Below are 19,245 nucleotides of genomic sequence, written 5' to 3'. Positions count from 1 at the left end.
TTATTCCGCGGTGTTATCGTTGACAGCAGGCGTCTGTCAGCATGTCTTCTGAACAGCAGCGCTATTGATTACATCGCTGTCGTCGTGCCAACGTGCTGTAGTCTGTAAGCCCAGAATGATGTCCTTTCAACTAGAACATTCCTGCTGTGCCATGATTAATTAAAAAGGTATAGGCCTTGCATCCCAAACAGCATCCTGTATTTCCTTTATAGTGCACTACTATTGACCATAGGGTTCTCCTCAAAAGTAGTGCACTTTGTAGGGAGTAGGTTTTCCATTTGGGATGCTGCCATAAAAATGTAGTCAAACTAAACGTGACACTTCCCTCGTATTGTTTTTGTTGTGCATCAGACACACACGCACACACACACACGCACACACACACACGCACGCACACAAACACGCACACACACACAAACGCACACGCACACACACACACGCACGCACACACACACACACACGCGCACACAAACACACGCACACAAACACACACAAAAACGCACACACACACAAACGCACACGCACACACACGCACGCACACACACACACACACACACACGCGCGCACAAACACACACACACACACACACACACACACACGCGCGCGCACACAAACACACGCACACAAGCACACACACACACACACACACAAACACTCACACACACACAAACGCACACAAACACACACACGCACGCACGCACGCACACACACACACACACACACACGCGCACAAACACACACACACACATACACACAATAAGCAGGTAGAGTATAAGCACCAACACAGCCATGCTAACTGCTAACCCTGCTCAGCGTCATTAAGTAAGAGGCCCTGCTAATGCTACTGCTAATGCTACTGCTCATGTTACTGCTAATGCTACTGCTAATGCTACTGCTCATGCTAATGTAGAGTACAGGAAGCTATTGGGGTTTGTTTTTGGAAGCGGATGTGCTGCTCACTAAGTAAGAAGATGAGCACGCCAAGCAGAGTCAAGTTGACGTACTTTTAAAAAAAAGGTATCTTATGTCCTTTAAGTCCTCCCTTTGTGATTGTTTAGAAGTTGTATTACAGGAGTTATTATAGATATGTCTGTTAACTAATCTCAATTTTTCCTCTGTAGAAGCAGACAGCCTGTAGAGCTGATGCCTCATGAGAACACCTGTAAGCCCTGCCCTGTGGCCGCTGCCTCCCCTGTGTGTGGTACGGATAAACACAACTACGCCTCTCAGGTACTAACATACCTCCTCCTTCTCTCAATTCAATTATTACTCCCTGTCCCCCTCTCTCCCACCCTCTCTCTCTCCCTCTCTCCCACCCTCTCTCTCTCCTCCTCTCTCCTCCTCTCTCTCTCTCTCTCCCTCTTCCCCTTTCTATCTCAATTAAATTCTCCCTCCCCCTCTTTCTCTCCTCTCTCTCTCCCCCTCTCTCTCCCACCCTCTCTCTCTCCTCTCTCTCTTAATTCAATTCTCCCTCTCTCTCCCCCTTTGCTCTCTCTTCTCTCTCTCAATTAAATTCTCCCTCGCTCCCCCTCTTTCTCCTCCTCTCTCTCAATTAAATTATCCCTCCCCCTCTTTCTCTGCCTCTCTCTCTCCGCCTCTCTCTCATCTCCCCCTCTCTCTCCCCCTCTCTCTCTCCTCTCTCTCTCAATTCAATTATCCCTCTCTCCCCCTCTCTCTGCCCCTCTCTCTCTCAATTAAATTCTTCCTCTCTCCCCCTCTCTCTCGTCTCCCCTCTCTCTGCCCCTCTCTCAATTCAATTCTCCCTCTCTCCCGCCTCTCTCTCTCCTTCTCTCTCAATTAAATTCTCCCTCTCTCCCCTCTCTCTCATCTCACCTCTCTCTCTGCCCACCCCCTCTCTCTCTCTCTCTCTCTCAATTCAATTCAATTCTCCCTCTTCCCCCTCTCTCCACCTCTCTCTCATCTCCCCTCCCCCTCTCTCCTCTCTCTCTCTCAATTCAATACTCCCTCTCTCCCCCTCTCTCTCCGCCTCTCTCTCATCTCCCTCTCTCTCTCCCCCTCTCTCTCTCCTCTCTCTCTCAATTCAATTCTCCCTCTCTCCCCCTCTCTCTCTCCTCTCTCTCTCAATTCAATTCTCTCTCTCTCCACCTCTCTCTCCCCCTCTCTCTCAATTCAATTCTCCCTCTCTCCCCGTCTCTCTCTACCTCTCTCTCTCCCCCCTCTCTCTCTCTCTCTCTCTCAATTCAATTCTCCCCCTCTCTCAATTCAATTCTCCCTCTCTCCCCGTCTCTCTCTGCCTCTCTCTCTCTCTCTCTCTCTCTCCCTATCTCTCTCCCCCTCTCTCTCTCCTCTCTCTCTCAATTCAATTCTCCCCTCTCTCTCAATTCAATTCTCCCTCTCTCCCCGTCTCTCTCTGCCTCTCTCTCGTCTTCCCTATCTCTCTCCCCCTCTCTCTCTCCTCTCTCTCTCAATTCAATTCTCCCTCTCTCCCCCTCTCTCACCTCTCTCTGTCAATTCAATTCTCCCTCTCTCCCCCTCTTTCTCTCTGCCTCTCTCTCGTCTCCCCTATCTCTCCCCCTCTCTCTCTCCTCTCTCTGTCAATTCATTCTCCCTCTCTCCCCCCTCTCTCTCTCCGCCCCTCTCTCGTCTCTCCCTGTATCTCTCTCTCTCTCTCCCTGTATATCTCTCTCGTCTCTCCCTGTATATCTCCCTCTCTCTCCCTGAATATCTCTCTCGTCTCTCCCTGTATATCTCTCTCTCCCTGTATATCTCTCTCGTCTCTCCCTGTATATCTCTCTCGTCTCTCCCTGTATATCTCTCTCGTCTCTCCCTGTATATCTCTCTCATCTCTTCCTGTATATCTCTCTCATCTCTCCCTGTATATCTGGTTCCACCCTGGTTCCAAGAGGACAAGTGCACTGTACCGCTGGATGAATGCAAATGCCGCAGTTCATCCCAAATGGCACCCTATTCCCTTTATAGTGCACTACTTTGACCAGGGCCCATAAGGAATAGGCTGCCATTTAGGATGCAGATCAGGATGAATGCAATGCATGCGTGTGATGAATGTTTGTCTCAGGTTTGAACAGCGTAGCACCGTAGCACCGTAGCATCGTAGCACCGTCGCATCGTAGCATCGTAGCACCGTAGCATCGTAGCATCGTAGCACCGTAGCATCGTAGCACCGTAGCACCATAGCACCGTAGCACCGTAGCATCGTAGCACCGTAGCATCGTAGCACCGTCGCACCGTCGCATCGTAGCACCGTAGCACCGTAGCATCGTAGCACCTTAGCACCGCCCACTACTTTCCCCCTTTATTGATTTATGTAGTTTTTAATTCTGACCTTGATGAGAAACGACTGCTCACTCAGCCCCTTCTCCCTCATCTCTCCCTCTCTCCCTCCTCTCTTCCTCTCTCCCTCCTCTCTCCCTCGTCTCTCCCTCATCTCTCCCTCTCTCCCTCCTCTCTTCCTCTCTCCCTCCTCTCTCCCTCGTCTCTCTTTCCTCTCTCCATCCTCTTTCCCTCCTCTCTCTCTCTCTCTCTTTCTCTCTCTCTCCCTCCTCTATCCTTACGGGCTCTCCTTTCTCTCTCCTTTCTCTCTCCCTCCTCTATCCTTACTGGCTCTCCTTTCTCTCTCCTTTCTCTCTCCCTCCTCTCTTCCTCCTTTCGCCTGCCTGTCTCCCTCCTCTCTCCTAATTTTCTCTGTCTTTCACTCTCTCCTCTCTATTTTTCTCTCTCCAGCTTCTCTCTCCTCTCTATTTTTCTCTCTGCAGCTTCTCTATCCTCTCATCTCTATTTTTCTCTGTCCAGCTTCTCTCTCCTCTCTCCTGCCTCTGTCCCTCCTCTGTCATTTGAATGAGCAATCTGTTTTTCTGCGGTCACCCCCATAAATATTTTATTGGCATTCAAGCTTACCCTGCTGAACTCAGGCAAGCCTGGACCTGGCACCGCCTCAGGTGTGTGTGTGTGTGTGTGCCTGGACCTGGCACCGCTTCTCTCTCTCTACTCTCTCTCTCTCCTCTCTCTCTCTACTCTCTCTCTCTACTCTCTACTCTCTACTCTCTCCTCTCTACTCTCTCCTCTCTCTCTCTACTCTCTCCTCTCTACTCTCTCCTCTCTCCTCTCTCTCTCTACTCTCTCTTTACTCTCTACTCTCTCTCTCTACTCTCTACTCTCTACTCTCTCCTCTCTCTCTCTCTCTCTTTACTCTCTACTCTCTCTCTCTACTCTCTCCTCTCTACTCTCTACTCTCTCCTCTCTCTCTCTACTCTCTCTCTCTCCTCTCTCTCTCTACTCTCTCCTCTCTCTCTCTACTCTCTACTCTCTACTCTCTCCTCTCTACTCTCTCCTCTCTCTCTCCTCTCTCCTCTCTCTCTACTCTCTCCTCTCTCTCTACTCTCTACTCTCTCCTTTCTCTCTCTACTCTCTACTCTCTCTCTACTCTCTACTCTCTCCTCTCTACTCTCTACTCTCTCTCTCTCTCTACTCTCTCCTCTCTCTCTCTACTCTCTCTCTCTCCTCTCTCTCTCTACTCTCTACTCTCTCTCTCTACTCTCTCCTCTCTCTCTCTACTCTCTACTCTCTCTCTCTCTCTCTCTCTCTACTCTCTACTCTCTACTCTCTCTCTCTCTACTCTCTACTCTCTCCTCTCTCTCTCTACTCTCTCCTCTCTCTCTACTCTCTCCTCTCTCTCTCTCTCTCTCTCTCTCTCTCTCTCTCTCTCTCTCTCTACTCTCTACTCTCTACTCTCTCTCTCTCTCTCTCTCTCTCTCTCTCCTCTCTCTCTCTACCCTCTATTCTCTCCTCTCTCTCTCTCTCTCTCTCTCTCTCCTCTCTTCTCTCTCTCTCTCTCTCTCTCTCTCTACTCTCTCCTCTCTCTCTCTCTTCTCTACTCTCTCTCCTCTCTACTCTCCCTATTTCTCTCCTCTCTATCTCTTCTTTCTCTCTCTCTCTCTCTCTCTACTCTCTGCAGGTGAAAAGCAAGAGTGCTACTGTTCTAAATCTCTGTGTGTGTGTGTGTGTGTTTCTACTTTGTGTGTGTGTGTGTGTGTGTTCCTGTGTGTGTGTGTGTGTGTGTGTGTGTGTGTGTGTCTGTGTGTGTGTGTTCATGCCTGCATGTGTTTTTGTGTGTATGTCATTTTAAAATGATGATTAGCTCTGCTCTTGTCTGTGATTAATATATACTATGCTCTTCTGAGCTATTTCAGCCTCTCTCTCTCACTCTCTCTCTACTCTCTCCTCTCTCTCTACTCTCTCTCTCTCAACCCTTCTCTCCTCTCTCCTCTCTCTCCTCTCTACCCTCTATTCTCTCCTCTCTCTCTCTCCCTCTCTCTCTCTCCCTCTCTCCTCTCTCTCTCTCTCTCTACTCTCTCTCTCTATTCTCTCTATCTCTCTCTCTCTCTCTCTCTCTCTTTTCTCTACTCTCTCTCTCTACTCTCTCTCTCTACTCTCTACTCTGTACTCTCTCTCTACTCTCTACTCTCTCTCTCTACTCTCTCCTCTCTACTCTCTACTCTCTTTCTCTCCTCTCTACTCTCTTTCTCTCCCTACTCTCTCTCCCTATTTCTCTCTCCCTATCTCCCCCTATCTCTCTCTTTCTCTCTCTCCCTACTCAATTCAATTCAAGGGGCTTTCTACTCTCTCTTTCTCTCTCTCTCTGCTGCAGGTGAAAAGCAAGAGTGCTACTGTTCTAAATACACATTAAGCTGTGTGTGTGTGTGTGTGTTTCTGTGTGTGTGTGTTCCTGAATATGTGTTCCTTTGTGTGTGTGTGTGTGTGTGTTCCTGTGTGTGTGTGTGTGTGTGTGTGTGTCTGTGTGTGTGTGTCTGTCTGTGTGTGTGTGTGTGTGTGTGTGTGTGTGTGTGTGTTCATGCCTGCATGTGTTTTTGTGTGTATGTCATTTTAAAATGATGATTAGCTCTGTGCTCTTGTCTGTGATTAATATATACAATATATGCAAAGTATGTGGACACCCCTTCAAATGAGCTATTTCAGTGTGTGTTGTTCTGTCACACCCTCTCTCAGTGTGTGTTGTTCTGTCAGTGTGTGTGTTGTTCTGTCTCCTCTCTACTCTCTACTCTCTCAGTGTGTGTTGTTCTGTCTCTCACTCTCTCTCTCAACCCTTCTATCTGTCTCTCTCTGTCTCTCCTCTCTCCCCCTTCTGTTCTCTCTCAGTGTGTGTTGTTCTCTTTCTCTCCTCTCTGTCCTGTCAGTGTGTGTTGTTCTGTCATCTCTCTGTCTCTCTCTTTCTCTGTGTGTGTGTTGTTCTGTCAGTGTGTGTTGTTCTCTCTGTCTCCTGTCTTCTCAGTGTGTGTTTCTATCTATCTGTCTGTTGTTCTGTCTCTCTCTCTCTCAGTGTGTGTGTTGTCTCTCTCTCTTTCTCTCCTCTGTCTCCCCAGTGTGTGTTGTTCTATCTGTCTCTGTCAGTGTGTGTTGTTCTCAGTGTGTGTTGTTCTCTCTCTCTCTCTTTCTCTCCTCTCTCCCCCTTCTATCTCTCTGTCTCTCTCTCTCCTCTCTCCCCTTCTGTCAGTGTGTGTGTTGTTCTGTCTCTATCTCTCCCTCTCCTCTCCAGTGTGTGTTGTTCCTTCTCCTCTCTCCCTCCTCTGTCTCTCTCTCCTCTCCTCAGTGTGTGTTGTTCTCTCTCTCCTCCAGTGTAAGTTGGAGTGTGTGTTGCAGTCAGGGCTGTCTAACAGGGAAGGATCTGAGTGTGAAATGCCAGGGCATGTGCCCCTGTGCCACCTGCTGTTCGCCCCCATCACAGAGACCGAGGACAAACACGGTGTGTGTACACACACACTGTCACACACACACTGCACACACACACACACACTCACTGTCACACACTCAGTGTGTGTTGTTCGCACACACACACACTCAGTGTGTGTTGTTCTGTCACACTGTCAGTGTGTGTTGTTCTGTCACACACACTCAGTGTGTGTTGTTCACAGGGTGTGTTGTTCACACACACTGTCACACACTCACACTGTTGTCCTGTCACACACTCACAGTGTGTGTTGTTCTGTCAGGGTGTGTGCACACACACACACACTGTTCTGTCAGTGTGCTCCTCTCTTCTGTCATACAGTCACTGCAGTGTGGTGTCCTGCAGTGTGTGTGTTGTTCTGTCAGCTGTTCTGTCTGTCAGTGTGTTGTCCTGTCAGTGTGTGTTGTTCTGTCAGTGTGTGTTGTTCTGTCAGTGTGTGTTGTCCTGTCAGTGTGTGTGTTGTTCTGTCAGTGTTGTTCTGTCAGTGTGTGTTGTTCTGTCAGTGTGTGTTGTTCTGTCAGTGTGTGTTGTTCTGTCAGTGTGTGTTGTTCTGTCAGTGTGTGTGTTCTTGTTTCTGTCAGTGTGTGTGTTGTTCTGTCAGTGTGTGTTGTTCTGTCAGTGTGTGTTGTTCTGTCAGTGTGTGTGTTGTTCTGTCAGTGTGTGTGTGTTCTGTCAGTGTGTGTTGTTCTGTCAGTGTGTGTGTTGTTCTGTCAGTGTGTGTGTTGTTCTGTCAGTGTGTGTTGTTCTGTCAGTGTGTGTGTTGTTCTGTCAGTGTGTGTTGTTCTGTCAGTGTGTGTTGTTCTGTCAGTGTGTGTTGTTCTGTCAGTGTGTGTGTTGTCCTGTGTTGTGTTCTGTCAGTGTGTGTTGTTCTGTCAGTGTGTGTTGTGTGTTGTTCTGTCAGTGTGTGTTGTTCTGTCAGTGTGTGTTGTTCTGTCAGTTGTTCTGTGTGTGTTGTTCTGTCAGTGTGTGTGTTGTTCTGTCAGTTCTGTGTGTGTTGTTCTGTCAGTGTGTGTGTGTCTGTTCTGTCAGGGTGTGTGTTGTTCTGTCAGTGTGTGTTGTTCTGTCAGTGTGTGTGTTGTTCTGTCAGTGTGTGTGTTGTTCTGTCAGTGTGTGTGTTGTTCTGTCAGTGTGTGTGTTGTTCTGTCAGTGTGTGTTGTTCTGTCAGTGTGTGTGTTGTTCTGTCAGTGTGTGTTGTTCTGTCAGTGTGTGTTGTTCTGTCAGTGTGTGTGTGTTGTTCTGTCAGTGTGTGTGTTGTTCTGTCAGTGTGTGTTGTTCTGTCAGTGTGTGTTGTTCTGTCAGTGTGTGTTGTTCTGTCAGTGTGTGTGTTGTTCTGTCAGTGTGTGTTGTTCTGTCAGTGTGTGTTGTTCTGTCAGTGTGTGTGTTGTTCTGTCAGTGTGTGTTGTTCTGTCAGTGTGTGTGTTGTTCTGTCAGTGTGTGTTGTTCTGTCAGTGTGTGTTGTTCTGTCAGTGTGTGTTGTTCTGTCAGTGTGTGTTGTTCTGTCAGTTCTGTGTGTTGTTCTGTCAGTGTGTGTGTGTGTTGTTCTGTCAGTGTGTGTTGTTCTGTCAGTGTTCTGTCAGTGTGTGTTGTTCTGTCAGTGTGTGTTGTTCTGTCAGTGTGTGTGTTGTTCTGTCAGTGTGTGTTCTGTTGTTCTGTTCTGTCAGTGTGTGTTGTTCTGTCAGTGTGTGTTGTTCTGTCAGTGTGTGTGTTGTTCTGTCAGTGTTCTGTGTGTGTGTTGTTCTGTCAGTGTGTGTTGTGTGTGTTGTTCTGTCAGTGTGTGTTGTTCTGTCAGTGTGTGTTGTTCTGTCAGGTGTGTGTGTTCTGTCAGTGTGTGTTGTTCTGTCAGTGTGTGTTGTTCTGTCAGTGTGTGTTGTTCTGTCAGTGTGTGTTGTTCTGTCAGTGTGTGTTGTTCTGTGTGTGTTCTGTCAGTGTGTGTTGTTCTGTCAGTGTGTGTTGTTCTGTCAGTGTGTGTTGTTCTGTCAGTTGTTCTGTCAGTGTTGTTCTGTCAGTGTGTGTGTGTTGTTCTGTCAGTGTGTGTTGTTCTGTCAGTGTGTGTGTTGTTCTGTCAGTGTGTGTGTTGTTCTGTCAGTGTGTGTGTTGTTCTGTCAGTGTGTGTTGTTCTGTCAGTGTGTGTTGTTCTGTCAGTGTGTTGTTCTGTCAGTGTGTGTGTTGTTCTGTCAGTGTGTGTGTTGTTCTGTCAGTGTGTGTTGTTCTGTCAGTGTGTGTTGTTCTGTCAGTGTGTGTTGTTCTGTCAGTGTGTGTTGTTCTGTCAGTGTGTGTTGTTCTGTCAGTGTGTGTTGTTCTGTCAGTGTGTGTGTTGTTCTGTCAGTGTGTGTGTTGTTCTGTCAGTGTGTGTGTTGTTCTGTCAGTGTGTGTTGTTCTGTCAGTGTGTTGTTCTGTCAGTGTGTGTTGTTCTGTCAGTGTGTGTTGTTCTGTCAGTGTGTGTTGTTCTGTCAGTGTGTGTTGTTCTGTCAGTGTGTGTGTTGTTCTGTCAGTGTGTGTGTTGTTCTGTCAGTGTGTGTTGTTCTGTCAGTGTGTGTTGTTCTGTCAGTGTGTGTTGTTCTGTCAGTGTGTGTGTTGTTCTGTCAGTGTGTGTGTTGTTCTGTCAGTGTGTGTTGTTCTGTCAGTGTGTGTTGTTCTGTCAGTGTGTGTTGTTCTGTCAGTGTGTGTTGTTCTGTCAGGGTGTGTTGTTCTGTCAGTGTGTGTTGTTCTGTCAGTGTGTGTGTTGTTCTGTCAGTGTGTGTTGTTCTGTCAGGGTGTGTTGTTCTGTCAGTGTGTGTGTTGTTCTGTCAGTGTGTGTTGTTCTGTCAGTGTGTGTTGTTCTGTCAGTGTGTGTTGTTCTGTCAGTGTGTGTGTTGTTCTGTCAGTGTGTGTTGTTCTGTCAGTGTGTGTTGTTCTGTCAGTGTGTGTTGTTCTGTCAGTGTGTGTTGTTCTGTGTGTGTTGTTCTGTCAGTGTGTGTTGTTCTGTCAGTGTGTGTTGTTGTCAGTGTGTGTTGTTCTGTCAGTGTGTGTTGTTCTGTCAGTGTGTGTTGTTCTGTCAGTGTGTGTGTTGTGTGTTGTTCTGTCAGTGTGTGTTGTTCTGTCAGTGTGTGTTGTTCTGTCAGTGTGTGTTGTTCAGTGTGTGTTGTTCTGTCAGTGTGTGTTGTTCTGTCAGTGTGTGTTGTTCTGTCAGTGTTGTTCTGTCAGTGTGTGTGTTGTTCTGTCAGTGTGTGTTGTTCTGTCAGGGTGTGTTGTTCTGTCAGTGTGTGTTGTTCTGTCAGTGTGTGTTGTTCTGTCAGTGTGTGTGTTGTTCTGTCAGTGTGTGTTGTTCTGTCAGTGTGTGTGTTCTGTGTGTGTTTCTGTCAGTGTGTGTTGTTCTGTCAGTGTGTGTGTTGTTCTGTCAGTGTGTGTTGTTCTGTCAGTGTGTGTTTGTTCTGTCAGTGTGTGTTGTTCTGTCAGTGTGTGTTGTTCTGTCAGTGTGTGTTGTTCTGTCAGTGTGTGTTGTTCTGTCAGTGTGTGTTGTTCTGTCAGTGTGTGTTGTTCTGTCAGGTGTGTGTTGTTCTGTCAGTGTGTGTTGTTCTGTCAGTGTGTGTTGTTCTGTCAGTGTGTGTTGTTCTGTCAGTGTGTGTGTTGTTCTGTCAGTGTGTGTTGTTCTGTCAGTGTGTGTTGTTCTGTCAGTGTGTGTTGTTCTGTCAGTGTGTGTTGTTCTGTCAGTGTGTGTTGTTTCTGTCAGTGTGTGTTGTTCTGTCAGTGTGTGTTGTTCTGTCAGTGTGTGTTGTTCTGTCAGTGTGTGTTGTTCTGTCAGTGTGTGTTGTTCTGTCAGTGTGTGTTGTTCTGTCAGTGTGTGTTGTTCTGTCAGTGTGTGTTGTTCTGTCAGGTGTGTGTTGTTCTGTCAGTGTGTGTTGTTCTGTCAGTGTGTGTTGTTCTGTCAGTGTGTGTTGTTCTGTCAGTGTGTGTTGTTCTGTCAGTGTGTGTTTCTGTTGTTTCTGTCAGTGTGTGTTGTTCTGTCAGTGTGTGTTGTTCTGTGTGTGTTGTTCTGTCAGTGTGTGTTGTTCTGTCAGTGTGTGTTGTTCTGTCAGTGTGTGTGTTGTTCTGTCAGTGTGTGTGTTGTTCTGTCAGTGTGTGTTGTTCTGTCAGTGTGTGTTGTTCTGTCAGTGTGTGTTGTTCTGTCAGTGTGTGTTGTTCTGTCAGTGTGTGTTGTTCTGTCAGTGTGTGTTGTTCTGTCAGTGTGTGTTGTTCTGTCAGTGTGTGTTGTTCTGTCAGTGTGTGTTGTTCTGTCAGTGTGTGTGTTGTTCTGTCAGTGTGTGTTGTTCTGTCAGTGTGTGTTGTTCTGTCAGTGTGTGTTGTTCTGTCAGTGTGTGTTGTTCTGTCAGTGTGTGTTGTTCTGTCAGTGTGTGTTGTTCTGTCAGTGTGTGTTGTTCTGTCAGTGTGTGTTGTTCTGTCAGTGTGTGTTGTTCTGTCAGTTCTGTGTGTGTGTTGTTCTGTCAGTGTGTGTGTTGTTCTGTCAGTGTGTGTTGTTCTGTCAGTGTGTGTTGTTCTGTCAGTGTGTGTTGTTCTGTCAGTGTGTGTTGTTCTGTCAGTGTGTGTTGTTCTGTCAGTGTGTGTTGTTCTGTCAGTGTGTGTTGTTCTGTCAGTGTGTGTTGTTCTGTCAGTGTGTGTGTTGTTCTGTCAGTGTGTGTGTTGTTCTGTCAGTGTGTGTTGTTCTGTCAGTGTGTGTTGTTCTGTCAGTGTGTGTGTTGTTCTGTCAGTGTGTGTTGTTCTGTCAGTGTGTGTTGTTCTGTCAGTGTGTGTGTTGTCTGTGTGTGTTGTTCTGTCAGTGTGTGTTGTTCTGTCAGTGTGTGTTGTTCTGTCAGTGTGTGTGTTGTTCTGTCAGTGTGTGTTGTTCTGTCAGTGTGTGTTGTTCTGTCAGTGTGTGTTGTTCTGTCAGTGTGTGTTGTTCTGTCAGTGTGTGTTGTTCTGTCAGTGTGTGTTGTTCTGTCAGTGTGTGTTGTTCTGTTGTTCTGTCAGTGTGTGTTGTTCTGTCAGTGTGTGTTGTTCTGTCAGTGTGTGTGTTGTTCTGTCAGTGTGTGTTGTTCTGTCAGGTGTGTGTTGTTCTGTCAGTGTGTGTTGTTCTGTCAGTGTGTGTTGTTCTGTTGTCTGTCAGTGTGTTGTTCTGTCAGTGTGTGTTGTTCTGTCAGTGTGTGTTGTTCTGTCAGTGTGTGTGTGTTGTTCTGTCAGTGTGTGTGTTGTTCTGTCAGTGTGTGTTGTTCTGTCAGTGTGTGTTGTTCTGTCAGTGTGTGTTGTTCTGTGTGTGTTGTTCTGTCAGTGTGTGTTGTTCTGTCAGTGTGTGTTGTTCTGTCAGTGTGTGTTGTTCTGTCAGTGTGTGTTGTTCTGTCAGTGTGTGTTGTTCTGTCAGTGTGTTGTTCTGTCAGTGTGTGTTGTTCTGTCAGTGTGTGTGTTGTTCTGTCAGTGTGTGTTGTTGTTCTGTCAGTGTGTGTTGTTTCTGTCAGTGTGTGTTGTTCTGTCAGTGTGTGTTGTTCTGTCAGTGTGTGTTGTTCTGTCAGTGTGTGTTGTTCTGTCAGTGTGTTTGTCAGTGTGTTGTTCTGTCAGTGTGTGTTGTTCTGTCAGTGTGTGTTGTTCTGTCAGTGTGTGTTGTTCTGTCAGTGTGTGTGTTGTTCTGTCAGTGTGTGTTGTTCTGTCAGTGTGTGTTGTTCTGTCAGTGTGTGTTGTTTCTGTCAGTGTGTGTGTTGTTCTGTCAGTGTGTGTTGTTCTGTCAGTGTGTGTTGTTCTGTTCTGTCAGTGTGTGTTGTTCTGTCAGTGTGTGTGTTGTTCTGTCAGTGTGTGTTGTTCTGTCAGTGTGTGTTGTTCTGTCAGTGTGTGTTGTTTGTTCTGTCAGTGTGTGTTGTTCTGTCAGTGTGTGTGTGTTGTTCTGTCAGTGTGTGTTGTTCTGTCAGTGTGTTGTTCTGTCAGTGTGTGTTGTTCTGTCAGTGTGTGTTGTTCTGTCAGTGTGTGTTGTTCTGTCAGTGTGTGTTGTTCTGTCAGTGTGTGTTGTCCTGTCAGTGTGTGTTGTCTGTCAGTGTGTGTGTTGTTCTGTCAGTGTGTGTTGTTCTGTGTGTGTGTTGTTCTGTCAGTGTGTGTTGTTCTGTGTGTGTTGTTCTGTCAGTGTGTGTTGTTCTGTCAGTTGTGTGTTGTTCTGTCAGTGTGTGTTGTTCTGTCAGTGTGTGTTGTTCTGTCAGTGTGTGTGTTGTCCTGTCAGTGTGTGTTGTTCTGTCAGTGTGTGGTGTGTGTGTGTTGTTCTGTCAGTGTGTGTTGTTCTGTCAGTGTGTGTTGTTCTGTCAGTGTGTGTTGTTCTGTCAGTGTGTGTTGTTCTGTCAGTGTGTGTGTTGTTCTGTCAGTGTGTGTTGTTCTGTCAGTGTGTGTTGTTCTGTCAGTGTGTGTTGTTCTGTCAGTGTGTGTTGTCAGTGTGTTGTTCTGTCAGTGTGTGTTGTTCTGTCAGTGTGTGTTGTTCTGTCAGTGTGTGTTGTTCTGTCAGTGTGTGTGTTGTTCTGTCAGTGTGTGTGTTGTTCTGTCAGTGTGTGTTGTTCTGTCAGTGTGTGTTGTTCTGTCAGTGTGTGTTGTTCTGTCAGTGTGTGTTGTGTTGTTCTGTTCTGTCAGTGTGTGTTGTTCTGTCAGTGTGTGTTGTCCTGTCAGTGTGTGTTGTTCTGTCAGTGTGTGTTGTTCTGTCAGTGTGTGTTGTTCTGTCAGTGTGTGTTGTTCTGTCAGTGTGTGTTGTTCTGTCAGTGTGTGTGTTGTTCTGTCAGTGTGTGTTGTTCTGTCAGGGTGTGTTGTTCTGTCAGTGTGTGTTGTTCTGTCAGTGTGTGTGTTGTTCTGTCAGGGTGTGTTGTTCTGTCAGTGTGTGTGTTGTTCTGTCAGTGTGTGTTGTTCTGTCAGTGTGTGTTGTTCTGTCAGTGTGTGTTGTTCTGTCAGTGTGTGTGTTGTTCTGTCAGTGTGTGTTGTCTGTCAGTGTGTGTTGTTCTGTCAGTGTGTGTTGTTCTGTCAGTGTGTGTTGTTCTGTCAGTGTGTGTTGTTCTGTCAGTGTGTGTTGTTCTGTCAGTGTGTGTTGTTCTGTCAGTGTGTGTTGTTCTGTCAGTGTGTGTTGTTCTGTCAGTGTGTGTTGTTCTGTCAGTGTGTGTTGTTCTGTCAGTGTGTGTTGTTCTGTCAGTGTGTGTTGTTCTGTCAGTGTGTGTTGTTCTGTCAGTGTGTGTTGTTCTGTCAGTGTGTGTTGTTCTGTCAGTGTGTGTGTTGTTCTGTCAGTGTGTGTTGTTCTGTCAGTGTGTGTTGTTCTGTCAGTGTGTGTTGTTCTGTCAGTGTGTGTTGTTCTGTCAGTGTGTGTTGTTCTGTCAGTGTGTTGTTCTGTCAGGGTGTGTGTGTGTTGTTCTGTCAGTGTGTGTGTTGTTCTGTCAGTGTGTGTTGTTCTGTCAGGGTGTGTTGTTCTGTCAGTGTGTGTTGTTCTGTCAGTGTGTGTTGTTCTGTCAGTGTGTGTTGTTCTGTCAGTGTGTGTTGTTCTGTCAGTGTGTGTTGTTCTGTCAGTGTGTGTTGTTCTGTCAGTGTGTGTTGTTCTGTCAGTGTGTGTTGTTCTGTCAGTGTGTGTTGTTCTGTCAGGTGTGTTGTTCTGTCAGTGTGTGTTGTTCTGTCAGTGTGTGTGTTGTTCTGTCAGTGTGTGTTGTTCTGTCAGTGTGTGTTGTTCTGTCAGTGTGTTGTCCTGTCAGTGTGTTGTTCTGTCAGTGTGTGTTGTTCTGTCAGTGTGTGTTGTTCTGTCAGTGTGTGTTGTTCTGTCAGTGTGTGTTGTTCTGTCAGTGTGTGTTGTTCTGTCAGTGTGTGTTGTTCTGTCAGTGTGTTCTGTTGTTCTGTCAGTGTGTGTGTGTTGTTCTGTCAGTGTGTGTTGTTCTGTCTGTCAGTGTGTGTTGTTCTGTCAGTGTGTGTTGTGTGTGTGTTGTTCTGTCAGTGTGTGTTGTTCTGTCAGTTGTCTGTGTGTTGTTCTGTCAGTGTGTGTGTTGTTCTGTCAGTGTGTGTGTTGTTCTGTCAGTGTGTGTTGTTCTGTCAGTGTGTGTTGTTCTGTCAGTGTGTGTGTTGTTCTGTCAGTGTGTGTTGTTCTGTCAGTGTGTGTGTTGTTCTGTCAGTGTGTGTTGTTCTGTCAGTGTGTGTGTTGTTCTGTCAGTGTGTGTTGTTCTGTCAGGTGTGTTGTTCTGTCAGTGTGTGTGTTGTTCTGTCAGTGTGTGTTGTTCTGTCAGGGTGTGTGTTGTTCTGTCAGTGTGTGTTGTTCTGTCAGTGTGTGTGTTGTTCTGTCAGTGTGTGTTGTTCTGTCAGTGTGTGTTGTTCTGTCAGTGTGTGTTGTTCTGTCAGTGTGTGTTGTTCTGTCAGTGTGTGTCAGTGTGTGTGTTGTTCTGTCAGTGTGTTGTTCTGTCAGTGTGTGTTGTTCTGTCAGTGTGTGTGTTGTTCTGTCAGTGTGTGTTGTTCTGTCAGGTGTGTGTTGTTCTGTCAGTGTGTGTGTTGTTCTGTCAGTGTGTGTTGTTCTGTCAGTGTGTGTTGTCCTGTCAGTGTGTTGTTCTGTCAGTGTGTGTGTTGTTCTGTCAGTGTGTGTTGTTCTGTCAGTGTGTGTTGTTCTGTCAGTGTGTGTGTTGTTCTGTCAGTGTGTGTTGTTCTGTCAGTGTGTTGTTCTGTGTGTTGTCCTGTCAGTGTGTGTGTTCTGTCAGTGTGTGTTGTTCTGTCAGTGTGTGTTGTTCTGTCAGTGTGTGTTGTTCTGTCAGTGTGTGTTGTTCTGTCAGTGTGTGTGTTGTTCTGTCAGTGTGTGTTGTTCTGTCAGTGTGTGTGTTGTCCTGTCAGTGTGTGTTGTTCTGTCAGTGTGTGTTGTTCTGTCAGTGTGTTTCTGTCAGTGTGTGTTGTTCTGTCAGTGTGTGTTGTTCTGTCAGTGTGTGTTGTTCTGTCAGTGTGTGTTGTTCTGTCAGTGTGTGTTGTTCTGTCAGTGTGTGTTGTTCTGTCAGTGTGTGTTGTTCTGTCAGTGTGTGTTGTTCTGTCAGTGTGTGTTGTTCTGTCAGTGTGTGTTGTTCTGTCAGTGTGTGTTGTTCTGTCAGTGTGTGTTGTTCTGTCAGGGTGTTGTGTGTTGTTCTGTCAGTGTGTGTTGTTCTGTCAGTGTGTGTTGTTCTGTCAGTGTGTGTGTTGTTCTGTCAGTGTGTGTTGTTCTGTCAGTGTGTGTTGTTCTGTCAGTGTGTGTTGTTCTGTCAGTGTGTGTTGTTCTGTCAGTGTGTTGTGTTCTGTCAGTGTGTGTTGTTGTTCTGTCAGTGTGTGTTGTTCTGTCAGTGTGTGTTGTTCTGTCAGTGTGTGTGTTGTTCTGTCAGTGTGTGTTGTTCTGTCAGTGTGTGTGTTGTTCTGTCAGTGTTGTGTGTGTTGTTCTGTCAGTGTGTGTTGTTCTGTCAGTGTGTGTTGTTCTGTCAGTGTGTGTTGTGTGTGTTGTTCTGTCAGTGTGTGTTGTTCTGTCAGTGTGTGTTGTTCTGTCAGTGTGTGTTGTTCTGTCAGTGTGTGTGTTGTTCTGTCAGTGTGTGTTGTTCTGTCAGGGTGTGTTGTTCTGTCAGTGTGTGTTGTTCTGTCAGTGTGTGTTGTTCTGTCAGTGTGTGTGTTGTTCTGTCAGTGTGTGTTGTTCTGTCAGTGTGTGTTGTTCTGTCAGTGTGTGTTGTTCTGTCAGTGTGTGTTGTTCTGTCAGTGTGTGTTGTTCTGTCAGTGTGTGTTGTTCTGTCAGTGTGTGTTGTTCTGTGGTGTGTGTTGTTCTGTCAGTGTGTGTGTTGTTCTGTCAGTGTGTGTTGTCTGTCAGGTGTGTGTTGTTCTGTCAGTGTGTGTGTTGTTCTGTCAGTGTGTGTGTTGTTCTGTCAGTGTGTGTTGTTCTGTCAGTGTGTGTGTTGTTCTGTCAGTGTGTGTTGTTCTGTCAGTGTGTGTTTGTTCTGTCAGTGTGTGTTGTTCTGTCAGTGTGTGTTGTTCTGTCAGTGTGTGTTGTTCTGTCAGTGTGTGTTGTTCTGTCAGTGTGTGTGTTGTTCTGTGTGTTCTGTCAGTGTGTGTTGTTCTGTCAGTGTGTGTGTGTTGTTCTGTCAGTGTGTGTGTTGTTCTGTCAGTGTGTGTTGTTCTGTCAGTGTGTGTTGTTCTGTTGTTTGTCAGTGTGTGTTGTTCTGTCAGTGTGTGTGTTGTCAGTGTGTTGTTCTGTCAGTGTGTGTTGTTCTGTCAGTGTGTGTGTTGTTCTGTCAGTGTGTGTTGTTCTGTCAGTGTGTGTGTTGTTGTCCTGTCAGTGTGTCAGTGTGTTCTGTCAGTGTGTGTTGTTCTGTCAGTGTGTGTTGTTCTGTCAGTGTGTGTTGTTCTGTCAGTGTGTTGTTCTGTCAGTGTGTGTGTTGTCCTGTCAGTGTGTGTTGTTCTGTCAGTGTGTGTTGTTCTGTCAGTGTGTGTTGTTCTGTCAGGGTGTGTGTTGTTCTGTCAGTGTGTGTTGTTCTGTCAGTGTGTGTTGTTCTGTCAGTGTGTGTTGTTCTGTCAGTGTGTGTTGTGTGTGTTGTTCTGTCAGTGTGTGTTGTTCTGTCAGTGTGTGTTGTTCTGTCAGTGTGTGTTGTTCTGTCAGTGTGTGTTGTTCTGTCAGTGTTTGTTCTGTCAGTGTGTGTTTGTCCTGTCAGTGTGTGTTGTTCTGTCAGTGTGTGTTGTTCTGTCAGTGTGTGTTGTTCTGTCAGTGTGTGTTGTTCTGTCAGTGTGTGTTGTTCTGTCAGTGTGTGTGTTGTTCTGTCAGTGTGTGTTGTTCTGTCAGTGTGTGTTGTTCTGTCAGTGTGTGTGTTGTTCTGTCAGTGTGTGTTGTTCTGTCAGTGTGTGTTGTTCTGTCAGTGTGTGTTGTTCTGTCAGTGTGTGTTGTTCTGTCAGTGTGTGTTGTTCTGTCAGTGTGTGTTGTTCTGTCAGTGTGTGTTGTTCTGTCAGTGTGTGTTGTTCTGTCAGTGTGTGTTGTTCTGTCAGTGTGTGTTGTTCTGTCAGTGTGTGTGTGTGTTGTTCTGTCAGTGTGTGTGTTGTTCTGTCAGTGTGTGTTGTTCTGTCAGGGTGTGTTGTTTCTGTCAGTGTGTTGTTCTGTCAGTGTGTGTGTTGTTCTGTCAGTGTGTGTTGTTCTGTCAGTGTGTGTTGTTCTGTCAGTGTGTGTTGTTCTGTCAGTGTGTCAGTGTGTTGTTCTGTGTTGTGTTGTTCTGTCAGTGTGTGTTGTTCTGTCAGTGTGTGTTGTTCTGTCAGTGTGTGTTGTTCTGTCAGTGTGTGTTGTTCTGTCAGTGTGTGTTGTTCTGTCAGTGTGTGTTGTTCTGTCAGTGTGTGTTGTTCTGTCAGTGTGTGTTGTTCTGTCAGTGTGTGTTGTTCTGTCAGTGTGTGTGTTGTTCTGTCAGTGTGTGTTGTTCTGTCAGTGTGTGTGTTGTTCTGTCAGTGTGTGTTGTTCTGTCAGTGTGTGTTGTTCTGTCAGTGTGTGTGTTGTTCTGTGTGTGTGTGTTGTTCTGTCAGTGTGTGTTGTTCTGTCAGTGTGTGTTGTTCTGTCAGTGTGTGTTGTTCTGTCAGTGTGTGTTGTTCTGTCAGTGTGTGTTGTTCTGTCAGTGTGTGTTGTTCTGTCAGTGTGTGTTGTTCTGTCAGTGTGTGTTGTTCTGTCAGTGTGTGTTGTTCTGTCAGTGTGTGTTGTTCTGTCAGTGTGTGTTGTTCTGTCAGTGTGTGTTGTTCTGTCAGTGTGTGTTGTTCTGTCAGTGTGTGTGTTGTTCTGTCAGTGTGTGTTGTTCTGTCAGTGTGTGTTGTTCTGTCAGTGTGTGTTGTTCTGTCAGTGTGTGTTGTTCTGTCAGTGTGTGTTGTTCTGTCAGTGTGTGTTGTTCTGTCAGTGTGTGTTGTTCTGTCAGTGTGTGTTGTTCTGTGTGTGTCTGTCAGTGTGTGTTGTTCTGTCAGTGTGTTGTTCTGTGTGTGTTGTTCTGTCCTGTCAGTGTGTGTGTTGTTCTGTGTGTGTTGTTCTGTCAGTGTGTGTTGTTCTGTCAGTGTGTGTTGTTCTGTCAGTGTGTGTTGTTCTGTTGTTCTGTCAGTGTGTGTTGTTCTGTGTTGTTCTGTCAGTGTGTGTTGTTCTGTCAGTGTGTGTTGTTCTGTCAGTGTGTGTTGTTCTGTCAGTGTGTGTTGTTCTGTCAGTGTGTGTTGTTCTGTCAGTGTGTGTTGTTCTGTCAGTGTGTGTTGTTCTGTCAGTGTGTGTTGTTTCTGTCAGGGTGTGTTGTTCTGTCAGTGTGTGTTGTTCTGTCAGTGTGTGTTGTTCTGTCAGTGTGTGTTGTGTGTGTTGTTCTGTCAGGGTGTGTTGTCCTGTGTGTGTTGTTCTGTCAGTGTGTGTGTTGTTCTGTGTGTGTTGTTCTGTCAGTGTGTGTTGTTCTGTCAGTGTGTGTTGTTCTGTCAGTGTGTGTGTTGTTCTGTCAGTGTGTGTTGTTCTGTCAGTGTGTGTTGTTCTGTGTGTTGTTCTGTCAGTGTGTGTTGTTCTGTCAGTGTGTGTTGTTCTGTCAGTGTGTGTTGTTCTGTCA

The 19,245-nt window shown here is 46.3% G+C and overlaps 1 protein-coding gene across 1 annotated transcript in view; it reads left to right on the top strand.

Moving 5' to 3' along the window:
- Positions 1-19,245, top strand: part of LOC135573643 (testican-2-like) — a 92,400-nt gene that overhangs the window by 24,824 nt on the left and 48,331 nt on the right. Inside the window, 4 exon segments of the mRNA XM_065022976.1 lie at positions 1,122-1,230; positions 6,613-6,633; positions 6,635-6,706; positions 6,709-6,739. Coding sequence (XP_064879048.1) covers positions 1,144-1,230; positions 6,613-6,633; positions 6,635-6,706; positions 6,709-6,739 — 211 coding nt within the window. The 5' untranslated portion in view covers positions 1,122-1,143.

The sequence above is a fragment of the Oncorhynchus nerka genome, linkage group LG10 (genome assembly GCF_034236695.1).
Source record: "Oncorhynchus nerka isolate Pitt River linkage group LG10, Oner_Uvic_2.0, whole genome shotgun sequence".
Lineage (NCBI taxonomy): Eukaryota > Metazoa > Chordata > Actinopteri > Salmoniformes > Salmonidae > Oncorhynchus > Oncorhynchus nerka.
This window is presented reverse-complemented; position numbering and strand designations above follow the sequence as displayed.